This window comes from Silene latifolia, chromosome 2, assembly GCF_048544455.1.
Source record: "Silene latifolia isolate original U9 population chromosome 2, ASM4854445v1, whole genome shotgun sequence".
Lineage (NCBI taxonomy): Eukaryota > Viridiplantae > Streptophyta > Magnoliopsida > Caryophyllales > Caryophyllaceae > Silene > Silene latifolia.
Genome location: NC_133527.1, coordinates 84,095,842 through 84,116,260, shown reverse-complemented (window position 1 = coordinate 84,116,260; position 20,419 = coordinate 84,095,842). Strand labels below are relative to the sequence as shown.

General features: G+C 40.3%; 1 protein-coding gene across 1 annotated transcript; it reads left to right on the top strand.

Annotated features, from left to right (window-relative positions):
* Positions 1-1,443: 1,443 nt before the first annotated feature.
* LOC141641024 (uncharacterized) lies at positions 1,444-3,687 on the top strand. The gene is made up of 3 exons (XM_074449701.1): positions 1,444-2,152; positions 2,271-2,353; positions 2,746-3,687. The coding sequence occupies exons 1-3, from the start codon at positions 1,444-1,446 to the stop codon at positions 3,685-3,687; spliced, it is 1,734 nt and encodes a 577-aa protein (XP_074305802.1).
* Positions 3,688-20,419: the final 16,732 nt, after the last annotated feature.

Below are 20,419 nucleotides of genomic sequence, written 5' to 3'. Positions count from 1 at the left end.
AGGAAACTTTCCATTTTAAGAAGCTTCTATTTTTAGTAACTTTCTATTTTGGGAACGGGAATGGTTTAAGTAATTGTTTATCATCGATTTATCTTTCAGAGGGCGAATTTGTTGTGGAATATTACTGAGCACCCGACTTTTTGTCTGCAGTACTGAGGTAGGGGAATACACTGATTGAATTCTTACGATTATAAAGAGTTGGCAATGTTTGGTGATTATATGACATATCTGATTATCTTATTTAGCTTGTTCAGCATTATTGTTTCATACGTTTCATACATTGCATTTGCATCGGAGTTGGAGTTGGAGGAGATGAGATTATTGTGATTAAGGCCCAGGCGGGTTCTGCAGGACTTGCCCTGGTGTCCTCAGCTGTGAGCTGGCAGATCGACTACAGTCGATATATATAGTCTACCGGGGATCGGTATGGCTGGGCGTGCCGGGGATGTGTGTGATGGAGTTGAATGGAGGAGCATAGCATTGCATTCTTTATTATATCGTATTCCCTTCTCAACCTCGCGGTTGACCCTGTGTATTCGTGTATGCCTGTGATGATCCTTTTAATGGGGAGCAGATTAACAGGTTGTTGAGACATTGGGAGCTGGAAGGGAGAGAGCATGGATCACCTGACTTAGAGCTAGCCCACTTTTGTTTTGTTTAGTCGTCAGACTTTATTTTCTATTTAAGACATGTTTTATTTCCGTTGTAAACATTATAAACTTTTAAAGTATTGTTTATCTTTCTCTTTGTTATCTACTGCCTCGGAGTCCCGAGATGGTAACACCCTTCTTTATCTGAGGAGTCCTAGTTCAGGCCCTTAAATAAATGGGGGTGTTACAAAGTGGTATCAGAGCGAACGATCCTAAGGCCTAAACCAATGAATCCAATGAATATAGGAAGAGTCTAAATAAAATGAACCCCGGGACAAAACTGTTAGGAGCACACTAAAGGTAAGGGATGAGTTAGGGGCCCCCTCACACCGAACCATTGGCCCTCTCAGTTTGACCCGGGAACCCTGAGTGCAAATGAGAGGAAGGGTAGAGAAGCTGCATGATGTTGAGCATAACATCATATATCGTTGCCTAAGTGTTAACTGATTGATATGTTGGTTGTTGCATAAAGAGTTGGTAGGAGGTTGTGGCATATTACTTTGCATGTTTTAAGGTTGATTTATACTTATACCTCTATAAAGTTGTGTTAGAAGGCTATGTCTAATGATATGCGGTTATGTGACCCCTAAACCATGCTAGATAGACAAGTAGGATAAGAGTGATAGAATTGGCTAGAATTGCCAAGGTGATTTTGTGTTGCAGCTAATTCCTAAAATTCTCTTGTAGTCATGCCTCCAAAAAGGAACACGGCTGTAAACATCACCCAGGAAGAGTTAGACCGACTACTGGCTGAGAATGTGGCCATAAAGGCTAAAAGAATGGACCCTCTAAGATGAGTACAATAGTGGCGAGGCATAACCCTACCATCTTCACTGGAGAGGGGGAACCTCACTTGCTGGGAGATTGGTGTCAGGAGTTCACCAACCTATTCGAGCTGATAGCTTGTCCTGAAGAGCTGCAAGTAGACCAAGCTGCACATTACCTCAGGGCTACAGCTGGGGAGTGGTGGAATAGGAACAAGGCGGAGATTCGACATGTTGCTAGGGATATTGAGGAAGGATACGTGTCTTGGTTAGAATTTCAAGTCATATTAACGGACCAGTTCATGCCAGAGTTCAGGAAAGCTAAGCTGAGGGAGGAGTTCGATACGTTTAAGATGACAGAGGACATGACAGTGGAAAAATACCATAGGAAGTTCCGACTTTTGGCTTCATATATCGATGAATTTGCAAAGAACGAGACCATGCTGGCTATGAGGTTTGAGAGGGGTTTGACGGTGGATATAAAAAAGAGACTCACGGCAGCTCCACCTACCACCGTTCAGGACATCTATCTGAGGGCTGGTGCTGCTGAAAGGCTCTCCAAGCAGATCAAGGAGGATAAGAAAGGAAAAGCTGAGAAGAGAAAGTCGGAAACTGTCAATGATAATACTGGGGCCAAGGAGCCGAATTCAGGCAAGTTCAGTGGATACACCACCAATAGTGCTCCTGGGGGGATGAGGAACCAAAGCGGAGGCGGTTTCAGAGGTGCTAGTACTGGAGGTAATGCGTCCAGGGTCACTTGTTTCGGGTGTGGGAAGTTGGGACACAAGAAATTTGAGTGCCGAAGTTCTGGAGGAAACCAATCTGGGGGTTTCCGAACACCTACATCTGGGTTCAGTGGGTCTCGGACAGCGGGATCGGGATACAAAGAACTACCGTACTCCTAACACGGCTATGGAGGAGGTGCCCGATCTGGGGCAAGTAAATGATTATCAAGGAAGCTACAACAACTACGTAACCGTAGCAACAAAACCAGTCCGGCGGGGTGGTAATTTCAGAGGAACCGTAACGAGGGGAACAAGCAACCCAATACCGCTTCATCGAGTCGATCCGGGAGCTAAGTCCAGTGGCAAGCTCTTTGCCATGGGGAAGGAAGCAGCAAAGGAGGATGCACATGTCGTGACTGGTATATTTCTTGTCAACTCTAAACCCACCTTTGTGTTATTCGATTCTGGTGCCACACACTCATTCATATCTAGGGAGCATGTTAGAGCCTTGAACCTTACTACATATGATAAAGGGTCGATTCTGTTATAGTACCCTCGGGAGAGTCTGTGCCTTGTGATAGAGTCTATACCTGTGTACCTATTCAGATTGGAGAGGTTGTCTTTCACTGTGACCTTATGGAGTTCCCATTGGGTGGGTTCGAGGTGATTTTAAGGATGGATTGGTTGGGAAAGTACAAAGCTTTCATTGACTGTTACCAAAAGAAGATATCTCTGAGAGGACCTAAGGGAGTCAGAGTAACCTACAAGGGATACATGATCAAACCCAAAGTCAAATTTATCTCTGTAAACACCCTAAAATCGAGTCTGAGGAAGGGAGACCAGTTGATCTTGTGTCAGATGTGGGATAGAGAGTCTGGGACCCCTAGGATTTCTGACATACCTGTGGTGAGAGACTTTGAGGGGGTATTTCCGGAAGAGATCCCTGGGCTACCACCTAAGCGCGACGTGGACATCTCCATTGATCTAAAGCCGGGAGCTGGACCTATTTCTAAACCACCGTACCGTATGGGACCAAAAGAGATGGAAGAATTAAAGAAGCAATTGGATGAGTTGGCTGAGAAGGGTTATATTCGACCCAGTGTTTCACCTTGGGGAGCACCTGTCCTATTCATCAAGAAAAAGGATGGGAGTTTGAGGCTGTGTGTGGATTACCGAAGACTGAATAACGTGACTATCAAGAACCGATATCCATTGCCAAGGATCAATGATTTGGTTGACCAATTGAGTGGGGCTGGAGTATTCTCGAAAATTGACCTGAGGTCGGGTTATCATCAACTGAGGATAAAGAACGAGGATATCCCTAAGACTGCATTCAGAACCAGATATGGACACTACGAATTCGTGGTCATGCCCTTCGGATTGACCAATGCGCCAGCTGTGTTTATGGACCTGATGAATCGGGTGTTCAGTCCGTACCTGGACAAGTTCGTGGTTGTATTCATCGATGATATTTTGGTTTACTCCAAGAATGAGGAAGAGCACGAGGAGCATCTCAGGATAGTGTTAAGAACTCTGGCAGAGATTTAGTTATATGCCAAGTTGAGTAAGTGCGAGTTCTGGTTGAAGAAATTTGTCTTTCTGGGGCATGTGATTTCCAAGGAAGGGGTGTCAGTGGATCCTAGCAAGATCGAGGCCGTGACTAGATGGCAGAGCCCAAAGAATGTGGTCGAAATTCGAAGCTTCTTGGGACTAGCTGGGTACTACAGGAGGTTTGTCAAAGATTTTTCGAAGATAGCAAAACCATTGACATCTCTAATGAGGAAGGAGAACCGGTTTGTTTGGGATGAGAGTTGTGAGAAGGATTTCTTAACACTCAAAGAGCGCCTAACCACAGCTCCTATCCTTGCTTTGCCAGATGGGAATGATAACTTCGAAGTGTATACTGATGCTTCCAAGAAAGGGTTGGGGTGTGTGTTGATGCAGAACGGGAAGGTAATCGCGTACGCTTCGCGACAACTGAAGACCTATGAGGAGAATTACCCTACCCATGATCTAGAGTTGGGGGCCGTGGTTTTTGCTCTTAAATTGTGGCGACATTATCTCTATGGAGCGACCTTCAAGGTATTTTCTGACCATAAGAGCCTGAAGTATATCTATACTCAGAAGGAGCTGAACATGAGACAAAGGAGATGGATCGAGTTGATTGGCGACTATGACATGGACTTACTCTATCATGAAGGGAAGACGAATGTCGTAGCCGATTCTTTAAGTCGGAAGTCTATCCATGCCCTAACCAGTGCCAGATCCAGGGTGAGAATGTTCGGTGAGCTAAGGCAGATGGGGATTTACATGATCCGACGAGGTGAGACCGTTGGAGATATGACAGTTGAGCCGGAGTTGTACGAGGAGATCCGAGAGCTACAGAAAGAGGATACTAGAATCCAGAAATGGCGCAATGAGGTAGAGCAGGCCGGTGCGGAGCCTTACTCTAAATTCAGTATCCATTCAGATGGGAGCTTGAGGTTTGGGCAGAGGTGGTGTGTGCCAGCTAATGGGGAACTGAAGAAGAAAATTCTCACGGAAGCACATGCTACTCCATATTCTGTACACCCTGGAGGGGATAAGTTATACAAGGACCTCAAGAAGACGTTTTGGTGGCCTAATATGAAGAAGGAAGTCGCTGAGTTCGTATTTCGATGTTTGACATGCCAGAGGGTGAAGGGTGAGCACAAGAGACCACAAGGGAAAGTTCAGCCGCTAGACGTGCCCGAGTGGAAGTGGGAGAGTATCTCCATGGATTTCATCGTCGGGTTGCCTCGGACTCAAAGGGGTAACAACATGATTTGGGTGATCGTCGACAGATTGACCAAGTCAGCTCACTTTATTCCCATGAAAGATACTTGGAGTAAGGCTGAGTTGGCTAAGGCTTATGTTCAGTACGTGGTTAACTTGCACAGTGTGCCTAAGGATATCGTCTCCGACAGAGATTCCAGGTTTCTATCCAAGTTCTGGCAAGAATTGCAGTCATTGATGGGTACTCAACTGAAGATGAGCACCGCTTTTCATCCTGCTACTGACGGTCAGACAGAGAGGACTATTCAGACCCTCGAGGATATGTTGAGAGCTTGTGTTCTAGAGTTTGGCGGATCGTGGGAGGACAGACTGGGATTGATCGAGTTTTCTTACAACAACAGTTATCATACTAGCATTGGGATGGCACCTTTTGAGGCACTTTATGGTAGGAAATGCAGGAGCCCTGTGTGTTGGGATGATCGATCAGACGCTGTCATTTTGGGGCCAGAGATGATTCAAGAGATGGTTGAACAGGTACAGTTTATCAGGCAAAAGATGAGAGCTTCTCAGGACAGACAGAAAAGCTATGCTGACGCTAGGAGAAGTGAGATTTCTTTCGAGGTGGGAGAGAAGGTACTACTCAAAGTGTCGCCAATGAAGGGAGTTATGAGGTTCGGGAAGAGAGGGAAGCTGAGTCAGAAATTCATCGGACCTTATGAGATTTTGGACAGAGTTGGAGAGGTGGCCTATCGTTTAGCTTTGCCACCAGCGTTAGCCAGAGTTCACAATGTCTTTCATGTTTCCCAGTTGCGGAGGTATCTGAGCGATCCATCACATGTGTTGAGTCCTGAGGTGATTGAGGTGGATGAGCAGTTGTCCTATCTGGAGAAACCCAAGGAGATTATGGACAGAAAGGTGAGGAAGACTAGGAATGGGGAGACAACTTTGGTGAAAGTCTTGTGGACTAACCACAATGTTGAGGAAGCTACATGGGAGACTGAGGCTTCCATGAGGGAAAGCTATCCACACCTATTTGCATGAGGTAAGTTCCGGGACGTAACTTTATTTTTAGGAGGGTAGAATGTAACATTTTGTTTCCGACCTAAATCCATGTGTCATCTACCTTAGGGAATTTGTTTTGGGGCCCACATCGATGCGTGTGGGGGTTTGCTAGATGAGTGAACTTCGGGACGAAGTTCATTTTAAGGGGGGAAGACTGTAATACTCCGTATTTTTTATATCGTTAATTGAGTCGAGTTAATTGTTTAGTCGTATTGATATCGTAAGATCGAGTTATCGTAATCTTGTTAAGACGGGTTTAACTGAACGAATCACGTCAACTAATTCTTTTACTACACTTACCCATTTACCCGTCGATCCAAGCCCATTTACCCATGACCCATATAACCAATTAACCTAAGTTTAACCTAATTCTACCCTAACCCTACAAAACCCCACTCCCTCACCCGCCTATCATTTTCAGCGGCACATTTCCCAACAAACACACAAAACGAGAGAGGGAAAGTGAGTGTGGGTGTTGTCGGAGCAGCAAGGAGGGCCTTAGGGTGGTTGTCGACGTCCATAGTTAACCCTGGTGGCTGTTGAGGTGGCGGAAAAAGGTATGGGTGCAACTTTCTCTTTTATTTTCGTTTTCTGTCGGGGGTTTGTTTGTGGTGTCGTGACTCAGGGAGGGGGTGTTGGTGGCTGGTGTCGGGGATATGGTATTGGGTGGTTTGGGTCGTCTCTATTGGTGGCGGTTAGGGAGGTTCTTGGCGGCAGAATTGGCGGCGAGAGGTGTTATTGACAGGGTAGATCACACGGGTGTTAGCAGGGGGTTTTCAGGCGGGTTTTAGATGCTTAGGTTTGGGTGGCACCACCGTGGACTCGGGGGAGGTCGAAATGGTGGTGTCACGGTGTCTGGGTGCGTGGTCTGACGGCGAGCAGGGCTGTGGTGGTTTGGAAGAGCGTAGGGGATGGCTACGGTGGTTGTGAGTCGAGGACAGGGTGTGTTTGGTGAGGCACGGTGGTGAACCAGGCCAAATGACGGCTCTGGTTCGACCCACCGGCGGCAGTCGACCAGGCTGGGGTCGGTTGTTGGTGGTAGGGTCGAAGAAGGGAGCAAGCCTGGTGGTGTTCGTGGTGGTTTAAGGCGGTGCGTGAGGGGTGTGAGAGAGAGTGAAGGTGGGGGTTGTAGGAGACGGGTTGATAGGATTAGTTGTGTTGTTTCGATTCTTTTAATCGTATAACTGTTTTATCATTTATTATATCGTACTCTTATTTAGCTAATTAATTCCCGAGTTATTTAAATGTTTAGAGACGGGTTTGAGTCGGGTTGGTAAAATAGGGAAAAACTGTTAGATCGGGAAAGTTTCCATTTAAGGAAACTTTCCATTTTAAGAAGCTTCTATTTTTAGTAACTTTCTATTTTGGGAACGGGAATGGTTTAAGTAATTGTTTATCATCGATTTATCTTTCAGAGGGCGAATTTGTTGTGGAATATTACTGAGCACCCGACTTTTTTTCTGCAGTACTGAGGTAGGGGAATACACTGATTGAATTCTTACGATTATAAAGAGTTGGCAATGTTTGGTGATTATATGACATATCTAATTATCTTATTTAGCTTGTTGAGCATTATTGTTTCATACGTTTCATACATTGCATTTGCATCGGAGTTGGAGTTGGAGGAGATGAGATTATTGTGATTAAGGCCCAGGCGGGTTCTGCAGGACTTGCCCTGGTGTCCTCGGTGCGAGTGCGCGGATCGACTACGGTCGATATATATAGTCTACCGGGGATCGGTATGGCTGGGCGTGTCGGGGATGTGTGTGATGGAGTTGAATGGAGGAGCATAGCATTGCATTCTTTATTATATCGTATTACCTACTCAACCTCGCGATTGACCATGTGTATTCGTGTATGCCTGTGATGATCCTTTTAATGGGGAGCAGATTGACAGGTTGTTGAGACATTGGGAGCTGGAAGGGAGAGAGCATGGATCACCTGACTTAGAGCTAGCCCACTTTTGTTTTGTTTAGTCGTCAGACTTTATTTTCTATTTAAGACATGTTTTATTTCCGTTGTAAACATTATAAACTTTTAAAGTATTGTTTATCTTTCTCTTTGTTATCTACTGCCTCGGAGTCCCGAGATGGTAACACCCTTCTTTATCTGAGGAGTCCTAGTTCAGACCCTTAAATAAATGGGGGTGTTACAAAGTGGTATCAGAGCGAACGATCCTAAGGCCTAAACCAATGAATCCAATGAATATAGGAAGAGTCTAAATAAAATGAACCCCGGGACAAAACTTTTAGGAGCACACTAAAGGTAAGGGATGAGTTAGGGGCCCCCTCACACCGAACCATTGGCCCTCTCAGTTTGACCCGGGAACCCTGAGTGCAAATGAGAGGAAGGGTAGAGAAGCTGCATGATGTTGAGCATAACATCATATATCGTTGCCTAAGTGTTAACTGATTGATATGTTGGTTGTTGCATAAAGAGTTGGTAGGAGGTTGTGGCATAATACTTTGCATGTTTTAAGGTTGATTTATACTTATACCTCTATAAAGTTGTGTTAGAAGGCTATGTCTAATGATATGCGTGAAGGAAATGTAGATTCATATACATATTAACATACTCTTATATGTCTAAATAAATTTGTCATAAAATTAAAACGAATCTTATGCATGCAAACAATAATATAAATAGAGGAGAAATCATGTCCTTACAAAATGGATTTCGGCTATTAGGGCACAAGAGAGATCACCTATCTCTTCTTGTTCTTGAGCTATTCCAATGGAAGAACAAAGATCTAAGTGTAAGATCTCTCCCTATGCTTTATACCCAAGGCTTCTCTTAATTATAATTAATATTACAAATACTAGTTATAATATTAATCAATGGTAGAAAAATGGAACCAAAAATATTTATAAACTCTTATATTATTTTCGGTTTTTAGAGAGATGATGAGGAGGATTTTGTTCTCTCTAAAACTTGTATTTTGGATGAGTGAAGATAGAATGAATACACACTAAAACATTTTAGTGTTATTAGGTAAAATTATAAGAAAAACAATGATGGCATTTGCTTCCCCAAAACCGTGTAAGAGGAGAGAAAAATGGGAGCCAATGCATGGAGAAATTGTTCTTCACAAGGAACAATAGGCTTGCATGGCTAGGTTTCCTTTTAATCATTGTGTTTTCCACTAATTACAAACAACTTATAATTAGCTAAACACCTTCTAATTTTCGGCCCTTTGCATAATATGGTGTCCATATTATTTTTGTCAATTGTCTATATGTTACATGTCACATGTCACATATATTTGTTTATGTATTTTTATCATATTAAAAATCAACGTATTAATAAAAATACGTCATATACAAAATCGACTTAGTAATTTCATAATTACTTGTGCCAAAAATTTTACCAATTTATAAATCACAACATATTGTATTTATATCAATTCATTCAATTTAATTGTTACATTAAACAATTATTTCATCCGAGTAATGATACAATTCAATTACTCGGACCGTATCTTATTTAATCACATTTCAATATGATACGTAAATTTTACTTCCAAAATCGTCCGTCAATTTTCAAGTAATTTAATTAACTCGTAACATTATACGGTTAATTAAATAATCAATTAAGAGTATTGCCCTTTAGGTATGACCTAGGGGTCAATCGATCACCACCGTCACACGACGGTAATGTCAAACTCTAGTCAACCAATCATTACCGATATATGTTGACCGGATTGACAAGAACAATATTACTTCCCAATTGTATTCATTTTAATGAGACTTAAACATGTGATCATCATGATCAACGGTCGTGATCGCATTATTGTCGGAGGACACATATTCCAACAATCTCCCACTTGTCCTCGACAAGTGTGCGTCACCAATTCTCTTGTCCTATTACTATCTCCCACTCAATGCAAGGTGTCTTTCAGGTCGTACTTGCAAGTGATCATATCGAGAGTGGTTTCCTCGATCCGGAGAATAAGCGATTGACCGGATTTATCCACGGATACCTTCCGAGCGTGGCCACGCATTTCTAGTTCATTACTCCTCGAGTGGCCCTGAGATATTGTTATAACCCTGACTAGGGGTGGACAATTCCTATCGCACTCATTCCCTTCGACTAGCCACAGCCATCATAACCCAAAATATGCCCATTTGACCCCATTTACGAAGGTCGTAGTAACACAAATCAAAGTTAATCAAATCGTGCCATCTTAGGAGAATAGTCTTTAGTCAAAAGAATCGACTCATTTGAATACTATAGTAGCTCTCGCCACGACCAGGCTATATAAATTTGCCAAACTCTATAAGCGGTCATAAGGCCCGACAAAATGTTCCTAACAATCTGCCTATGTGATCGATTAGTCATCTCACATGACTCTATGGCACTTGAACTTGCCATCAATCGCCTCACACTCTAGTCACTTCGAGACGTCACCTCATATAAGTAACTATGGGCAAAAACAATGTTAATCCATGTTCACTTTAACGGGGTTCAATTGTCTCCACAACCCGTTTGGATATAACAATGTACCAAGTGAGTTAATAATAACTCAAACGACAAATGTCGACATCACACTCGGGTAGTCAATATCATATTACAACCTTGTGATGTTTATCATAAGTGTAAACACTTATTGATTGCAATAGAAGTTTAACATCCCATGTGTCCATGTGTTCAAACTTCTTGCACTTGCAATTTCCTTCACATTCATGTTCTCATAGCATGAATCTTACCAAGTACACATTAAGGTTCTTGACCTTGGTTTTGGTTCTTTAACTTGAAAGAACTTTCTCATCGCTCATCTCATAACGAACGAATTTGCGATAAATAATATAACTTGTACCGATCAAGTATTCCATCCACACACAATGCACTAGGTATATGTTTTGTAGAATCTTGTAACAATTGACAAGATTATTAGCTTAGTACTTCTCACAAGTCCTCGCTTTATTAGGAAAGATTGTTTTGAATAACCTCTTACTTAACCAAGCATCTTTCCAAAACTTCTCATTTCTCTTTTCTGGGCTTGAAAGATTTGGGATTCTCATAAATCCTCATATGTGTTCGGATTTTCTACAATATGTGCAACCTCTTGACACACAATAGAACATTCCGTCAAACACTGAAATCGCTCATCGGATTCTACTTGAGAATTCATGACGTTTCTATTTTGGCTCACCAAGTCTTTCATCATGCTCTTATGCATATGATTTATAATTGGACATGTACATGATTATTCTAATGGCGGAAACATTAGTTACTAATAATCATGAGATCAACCGTTCTTAGGTTCAATGAACTACCATGACTGCTAATGGTAATCCCATTTTCATTCATACGAATAACTTACGCGTATGTTGATGTGATGTGTATCTCTTAATACTAATCCAACATCCCATGATGTAATTGGATTCATCATTGTCCATTTTCATCCAGAATTGAAAACTCGAAAGCTTCTTTATGAAAGAAGGTATTAGCTCGTCATTCTTTAATGAGTAATGAGTTTTATACATTCAAGTATGATAGCTCCCACTAAATCCCATGTCTTCACATGAGAATTTCCTAACTCCCACTCAATTCTACATATTTCGAAATTGACTTCTCAATCGAAATTTGTCAAGAATATAAATATAAATCGCTTTGCCAAGTTACTAGGATAAAACCATATATGTTCCCATCATATCCTTTCAAAATGCCTATTTTGAAGTGGTCTCATCTCAACCTTACGGAAAGAGATTTTAAATCTCTAACACACTCATGTCATAATGATGTGTAGCAATGTCATTATTCAAATACAAATAATATTTAGAATAGGTCCTTTGGAATACCCTTTCGGAAGGAGGTTTAACCATTTCATAGCGAGGTTAAACAATGACATTTGCGTGGTTAAAACGTTGGCTATTGAAGATATCGGAATATCAATCTTTGCAACTTGATCATAACTAGTATGTTACTATGATTCATTTAGGCTATTAAGTAAAACTCATGATTGAAACTATTGGTCAAATGATTCATAACCTTAGTCAAAAGCTTGTTAAGACTTTACATTAGTCATTTTTCTTCCAAAACTTCTTTTGGTCTCCTCGTGTAGTTATCTTGAGAATAAACTCTTATGATTACTTCACTTGGTCTCTTAAGTCATTTAGAACTAACTTGAGACTATAGATCTCATCTATTTGGTATACTATGTAAATAGATATACCTTCATTCAAATCATTCTCTCTTGCGTAGATCTTCATTTACACAAGTACACAATTATATCTTGCCTTGTGTGTTGTGTCCTCATTTTTCTCTCACTCTATCTTTAGAATGAATACACTAAGCATTCAAAGATAGCATATGAGACACAAATTAATGATGTTGAAGTATAAGGAGGACTACCTCATAGGTTGACTAATTGTTATTGATTTCATATGTGTTCTTGGTGGTTGACATACCTTTAAGAGAGTTCATAGACTCAAAGTCACTTTATAAATGATCATACACAAGCCTTAAGCATGTGGACATATAATGAAACCCGTCATTATAATTGTCTATTAGATCATTTTTAGTGAATAATCTTATGTTTCAAAACGCAAGCATTTAAAGATGAAATTTTAGAACATAAAGGATAAATGATAAAATGGGTGACTTGGGTTGCAAACCAAGTCACCATCATCCAAAATACAAACCATTATCCAAAATACCTTTCCATGTCGAACACGGAAACTTAAAGTTCTAAAAATTCAAAACATAACTTAAAATAAGACAATGAAAAACAAGGCTCCATAAAAGCTATCCTTAGCTTCTCCATGGTTTATCATGCTTGTTTTTCTTTCCCCTTGTCTTTGCTTGGTGGAGGCCCTATTTACAATAAAAAGGGAAGATACATTATCACAACTTTTGCATCATAATACCATAGTTGAATTTGAAACATAAAAAGAAGGTTAGTCATTTACCTCTTTGGAGTGATCTTTCCACTTTGATATCACCAAGGTATTTGGAACAATTTCTTTTCCAATGTCCCATGCCATTACAATAATGGCATTTGTCAAGAGGACCCTTCTTGACTTTGGATGTGCTAGCTTCACAAGACTTAGCTTTGGTGAATGTGGGAGCTTGTTTCTTGCCCTTTCTCCCATTCTTCTTGAACTTCCCCTTACTCTTTGTGCTTATGTTAAGCACATCCTTGGGAGGGTTCACATTTAACCCCATGTCCCTCTCGGCTTGCACAAGTAACTTGTGCAACTCCTCAAGAGACACATCCTTGTCTTGCATGTTGAAATTCACCAGGAATTGCACATATGCCTTTACTTTAGACAAGGAGTGTAGAATCCTATCTACGATGAGTTCTTTGGGGATTTCAACTTTTTGAATCTTCAAGGTCTCGACAAGCTCCATGAGTTTGAGCACATGAGGGCTAACCTTTTGGCCCTCTTTGAAGTCGAGATCAAAGAATGCCGCCGCCGCCTCATATTGGACGATCCGCGGGGTTTGTGAAAACATGGTCACAAGTTTGGAGTAAATCTCATTAGCATTGCCCATTTTGAAGGCTCTCCTTTGGAGTTCCGCCTCCATCGCAAATATTAAGACATTTTTCATTGCGGCGGACTCCTTTTGGTAAGCCTCATAGGCTTCCCTAGTGGCCGCGGTGGACCTAGTGGAGGGTTCGGGTGGAGAGGCCTCGGTAAGGTAACGAAGCTTGTCGTCACCTTCGGCGGCTAATTTGAGTTGGGCATCCCACTCGGAGAAATTTGACCCATTCTTTTCAAGTTTACATCGATCCATAAAGGATCGGAGCCAAGATGAAGTAGCGAGTGGTGTAGCATTAGGAGTTGGTGTTGCCATTGTTATGAATAAGAAGTGGTCTACAAAACAAAATATGAGGAGTAAAACAATTGTCGTTTTAATAATACTCGTAAAAATGTATGATTTAAACAAGTTATAAGCATTTTTCTAGTGACCTCTACCCAACTAGATAAATGATTCCAAGACCCAAATTCATATCGATTTAGGCACGGTGGGGCCGATACATCCTTTATCAATATAACTCGGTGGATTAACGTTTAATCGATTCTACTTTTAGAACTCTTGGTCGATAATATTACATTAACAATTATCTATAGCCCAAAACACATCGACAAGGGCACGGTGGGGCCGATACATCCCTTATCAAATACTTTTGTTGAGTTCAATCCAAATTTCGAATAAATGTGTCCATGATCCAAACCCACATTAACTTGGGCACGGTGGGGCGGATACATCCCTCATCAACATGAATTCGGTGGATTAACATTCATCACCCACTTCCCCTACGTAACAAGGTTTGTACCCGGTGGGGCCGAGCGCACTCCCTCGCGAAATAGGTTTTCATGGTTTCTACTATTTGGTAAGGCTATGTCTCAATTGATAGTTTTAGCGAGAGGTCATGTCAATTTATTATCTATCACGTTTTAAGTGAACTAAAGCGGTGAACTACGATAATTTTAATTGACACGGTCGATAAACTCGATAAAAGAAGACAATGCATGTTTTAGTTATGGCGATTTAGCGATGCACGTGACATAAAATAAAATGCAAGCATAAAGATAAATAAATCCTAGTATGGCCTTTCCTAAAATAGAAAAACTATTAATCTATTACATATTCGGAAACCAACTCCATTGGTCCCTTGAGCTTCGGTTGTGGCACGCATCTCGAGGTAACACCGTCTTTATGTATCGCCATTCTTGAAGAAATCCGTCTTTAGGAACTCCGGAATGAATAAAATTACATAATAAATTACATAATTTCCTATTATACATTTGTAACTAAAATAAAATAAATCTATTAAATTACAAAACGGTGATACGAGATCACAATAAAATTACAACCGAATCGATATTCCCATACATTTCGGGAAATACCAATTAAAAACTAAGGCCATACTAAGTAAAATTACATAATTCAAAATTACATAAATTGAATTTATGACAATCATAAAGAAAATGCAGCAATATAATATGTAAGAACATGCTCAATTTTTATGCTAAATCGCCTTTTAATTAGCCAATATCGTATATTACTTGGTTTTTACGGATTTGCGTGATTTCAACATTTTATAATCACAAAAATACATAAACTCATATTTATGCATAAGTTAATTACCCTAACCTCTTAGGACTCAAAATATAGTCTTCACTAATAATTTGACCATAATTAACCTTTATTTACAAAATTGTTCATAAATGGACCAAAATTACAAAAATAAGCTATTTAACTTCAAATAAATCACAAAATTTCAAATAAATTCAAAATTTGAAATTTAAATTCATGAACATTCTGGAAAAAATCCATGACACTCATAATGTTCAAAATCATAGGTTAAAAAATATCGAAATTTTTCCGGAAAAACAATGTTGCGGTTTATCGATTTATAATAAAATAATCATAAAAACATGGAAAAATTATTTTCACTAACTTTTCAATTTTAGATCTGAAAAAGATAATAAAATGCAACATTATACGTTTTTCCTAAGTCATAGATTATATTTTATTAATTTTCACTAATAATGTCACTATTTATGTCATTTTTCTTCAAAAATTCATAAATCATGCTAAAAGACTTCTTTATAGCCAATTATTTTACACACATTTTGTAAAATTGCATGTGACAACATATAAATTTTCTATGACTAGATTCGAAATTTAACTCATATTAACCTATTTTTCTCTTAAATCCGAATTTAATAATGAAAAATTCATTTTTCGAGCATAACAAGTGCAAAAATTATGAAAATTTACAGGTTATCTCAAAATAATATGTGTGATAACATATCCAAAAATCAACTTAAAATTCGAAGTATAGCTAATTTTCGTCCAAAAATGACATTTTTACTCATAAAATCACATTTAAATGTCATTATAATGAAATATGAACAATAAAAATCCGTAAAATTAACCAAAAATCCTAAAACATTTTAGGACCAGAAATATTAACATGCATGTATTTATTTCGTGATATATCATAATAACACAAATTTTACAAGTTTTATTTGTTATTCATATAACTCGGAAAAACTTTTAACCAATTTGCATGCAAACAACCGTGGCTCTTGATACCGATTGAAGGAAATGTAGATTCATATACATATTAACATACTCTTATATGTCTAAATAAATTTGTCATAAAATTAAAACGGATCTTATGCATGCAAACAATAATATAAATAGAGGAGAAATCATGTCCTTACAAAATGGATTTCGGCTATTAGGGCACAAGAGAGATCACCTATCTCTTCTTGTTCTTGAGCTATTCCAATGGAAGAACAAAGATCTAAGTGTAAGATCTCTCCCTATGCTTTATACCCAAGGCTTCTCTTAATTATAATTAATATTACAAATACTAGTTATAATATTAATCAATGGTAGAAAAATGGAACCAAAAATATTTATAAACTCTTATATTATTTTCGGTTTTTAGAGAGATGATGAGGAGGATTTTGTTCTCTCTAAAACTTGTATTTTGGATGAGTGAAGATAGAATGAATACACACTAAAACATTTTAGTGTTATTAGGTAAAATTATAAGAAAAACAATGATGGCATTTGCTTCCCCAAAACCGTGTAAGAGGAGAGAAAAATGGGAGCCAATGCATGGAGAAATTGTTCTTCACAAGGAACAATAGGCTTGCATGGCTAGGTTTCCTTTTAATCATTGTGTTTTCCACTAATTACAAACAACTTATAATTAGCTAAACACCTTCTAATTTTCGGCCCTTTGCATAATATGGTGTCCATATTATTTTTGTCAATTGTCTATATGTTACATGTCACATGTCACATATATTTGTTTATGTATTTTTATCATATTAAAAATCAACGTATTAATAAAAATACGTCATATACAAAATCGACTTAGTAATTTCATAATTACTTGTGCCAAAAATTTTACCAATTTATAAATCACAACATATTGTATTTATATCAATTCATTCAATTTAATTGTTACATTAAACAATTATTTCATCCGAGTAATGATACAATTCAATTACTCAGACCGTACCTTATTTAATCACATTTCAATATGATACGTAAATTTTACTTCCAAAATCGTCCGTCAATTTTCAAGTAATTTAATTAACTCGTAACATTATACGGTTAATTAAATAATCAATTAAGAGTATTGCCCTTTAGGTATGACCTAGGGGTCAGCGATCACCACCGTCACACGACAAGTAATGTCAAACTCTAGTCACCCAATCATTACCGATATATGTTGACCAGTTGACAGTAACAATATTACTTCCCAATTGTATTCATTTTAATGAGACTTAAACATGTGATCATCATGATCAACAGTCGTGATCGCATTATTGTCGGAGGACACATATTCCAACAATGCGGTTATGTGACCCCTAAACCATGCTAGATAGACAAGTAGGATAAGAGTGATAGAATTGGCTAGAATTGCCAAGGTGATTTTGTGTTGCAGCTAATTCCTAAAATTCTCTTGTAGTCATGCCTCCAAAAAGGAACACGGCTGTAAACATCACCCAGGAAGAGTTAGACCGACTACTGGCTGAGAATGTGGCCCTAAAGGCTAAAAGAATGGACCCTCTAAGATGAGTACAATAGTGGCGAGGCATAACCCTACCATCTTCACTGGAGAGGGGGAACCTCACTTGCTGGGAGATTGGTGTCAGGAGTTCACCAACCTATTTGAGCTGATAGCTTGTCTTGAAGAGCTGTAAGTAGACCAAGCTGCACATTATCTCAGGGCTACAGCTGGGGAGTGGTGGAATAGGAACAAGGCGGAGATTCGACATGTTGCTAGGGATATTGAGGAAGGATACGTGTCTTGGTTAGAATTTCAAGTGATATTAACGGACCAGTTCATGCCAGAGTTCAGGAAAGCTAAGCTGAGGGAGGAGTTCGATACGTTTAAGATGACAGAGGACATGACAGTGGAAAAATACCATAGGAAGTTCCGACTGTTGGCTTCATATATCGATGAATTTGCAAAGAACGAGACCATGCTGGCTATGAGGTTTGAGAGGGGTTTGACGGTGGATATAAAAAAGAGACTCACGGCAGCTCCACCTACCACCGTTCAGGACATCTATCTGAGGGCTGGTGCTGCTAAAAGGCTCTCCGAGCAGATCAAGGAGGATAAGAAAGGAAAAGCTGAGAAGAGAAAGTCGGAAACTGTCAGTGATAATACTGGGGCCAAGAAGCCGAATTCAGGCAAGTTCAGTGGATACACCACCAATAGTGCTCCTGGGGGGATGAGGAACCAAAGCGGAGGCGGTTTCAGAGGTGCTAGTACTGGAGGTAATGCGTCCAGGGTCACTTGTTTCGGGTGTGGGAAGTTGGGACACGGGAAATTTGAGTGCCGAAGTTCTGGAGGAAACCAATCTGGGGGTTTCCGAACACCTGCATCTGGGTTCAGAGGGTCTCGGACAGCGGGATCAGGATACAGCAACTACCGTACTCCTAACACTGGCTATGGAGGAGGTGTCCGATCTGGGGCAAGTAACAGTTATCAAGGAAGCTACAACAACTACCAGAACCGTAGCCAGCAAAACCAGTCCAGCGGGGGTGGTAATTTCCAGAAGAACCAGAACGAGGGGAACAAGCAACCCAATACCGCTTCATCGAGTCAGTCTGGAGCTAAGTCCAGTGGCAAGCTCTTTGCCATGGGGAAGGAAGCAGCAAAGGAGGATGCACATGTCGTGACTGGTACATTTCTTGTCAACTCTAAACCCACCTTTGTGTTATTCGATTCTGGTGCCACACACTCATTCATATCTAGGGAGCATGTTAGAGCCTTGAACCTTACTACATATGATAGAGTGGTCGATTCTGTTATAGTACTCTCGGGAGAGTGTGCCTTGTGATAGAGTCTATACCTGTGTACCTATTCAGATTGGAGAGGTTGTCTTTCACTGTGACCTTATGGAGTTCCCATCGGGTGGGTTCGAGGTGATTTTAGGGATGGATTGGTTGGGAAAGTACAAAGCTTTCATTGACTGTTACCAAAAGAAGATATCTCTGAGAGGACCTAAGGGAGTCAGAGTAACCTACAAGGGATACATGATCAAACCCAAAGTCAAATTTATCTTTGTAAACACCCTAAAATCGAGTCTGAGGAAGGGAGACCAGTTGATCTTGTGTCAGATGTGGGATAGAGAGTCTGGGACCCCTAGGATTTCTGACATACCTGTGGTGAGAGACTTTGAGGGGGTATTTCCGGAAGAGATCCCTGGGCTACCACCTAAGCGCGACGTGGACTTCTCCATTGATCTAAAGCCGGGAGCTGGACCTATTTCTAAACCACCATACCGTATGGGACCAAAAGAGATGGAAGAATTAAAGAAGCAATTGGATGAGTTGGCTGAGAAGGGTTATATTCGACCCAGTGTTTCACCTTGGGGAGCACCTGTCCTATTCGTCAAGAAAAAGGATGGGAGTTTGAGGCTGTGTGTGGATTACCGAGAGCTGAATAACGTGACTATCAAGAACCGATATCCATTGCCAAGGATCGATGATTTGTTTGACCAATTGAGTGGGGCTGGAGTATTCTCGAAAATTGACCTGAGGTCGAGTTATCATCAATTGAGGATAAAGAACGAGGATATCCCTAAGACTGCATTCAGAACCAGATATGGACACTACGAATTCGTGGTCATGCCCTTCGGATTGACCAATGCGCCAGCTGTGTTTATGGACCTGATGAATCGGGTGTTCAGTCCGTACCTGGACAAGTTCGTGGTTGTATTCATCGATGATATTTTGGTTTACTCCAAGAATGAGGAAGAGCACGAGGAGCATCTCAGGATAGTGTTAAGAACTCTGGCAGAGAATCAGTTATATGCCAAGTTGAGTAAGTGCGAGTTCTGGTTGAAGAAAGTTGCCTTTCTGGGGCATGTGATTTCAAAGGAAGGGGTGTCAGTCGATCTCATTCGATCAAATACGGAAGATAAATGCAAGATTAGTACACATACCTCGATTATTCATGGCAAATGCAAGCTTTCGGTTCAAATTTTGACGAAACTGGTTGGAATTTGAGAGAGAAATTGAGAATTTGTGTTTCGAATAAATGAAATAAACCCTCTGTTTCATCGGGTTTTTACGTAGGAAAGACACGCCCATGAAAAGACGCAGCAAGTGTTGCGCCTCTTCCAAGGGACGCAGCTCTTGCTGCGCCTCTTCCTCAGCTTCCCTTCATACGAATTTTCAAAAAATCGTTATGAGTTCGTTATTTCGTGGGCCCATCTTTGGTGCGCCTTTTCCTTGATGCCATATCATATATTTGATCCGTTTGACGTATATTCTTCGCCCGGACCCGCATGTTCAAGCCAACTGCAAACTGGCATATATTATTTTTATCCAAGACCTAGCTTATCACAACGAGCGTTCCTTCTTTGACAGGTGTTTCGACACGCCTCTATTACGTTTCCCCAGCGAGAGTACACGGATAGACATTCCCTCTCGAGACATGGAGATATGTTTTCCCAGCGAGAGTACACGG

What these genes read in the sequence shown, in the direction of transcription:
- LOC141641024 (XM_074449701.1), top strand. Translation starts at nt 1,444, where the DNA reads ATGAGTACAATAGTGGCGAGGCATAACCCTACCATCTTCACTGGAGAG. An exon ending in CAGAGGTGCTAGTACTGGAG is followed by an intron (nt 2,153 to 2,270) that starts GTAATGCGTCCA and finishes ATCTGGGTTCAG; the next exon opens with TGGGTCTCGGACAGCGGGAT. An exon ending in AGGTGCCCGATCTGGGGCAA is followed by an intron (nt 2,354 to 2,745) that starts GTAAATGATTAT and finishes GTACCTATTCAG; the next exon opens with ATTGGAGAGGTTGTCTTTCA.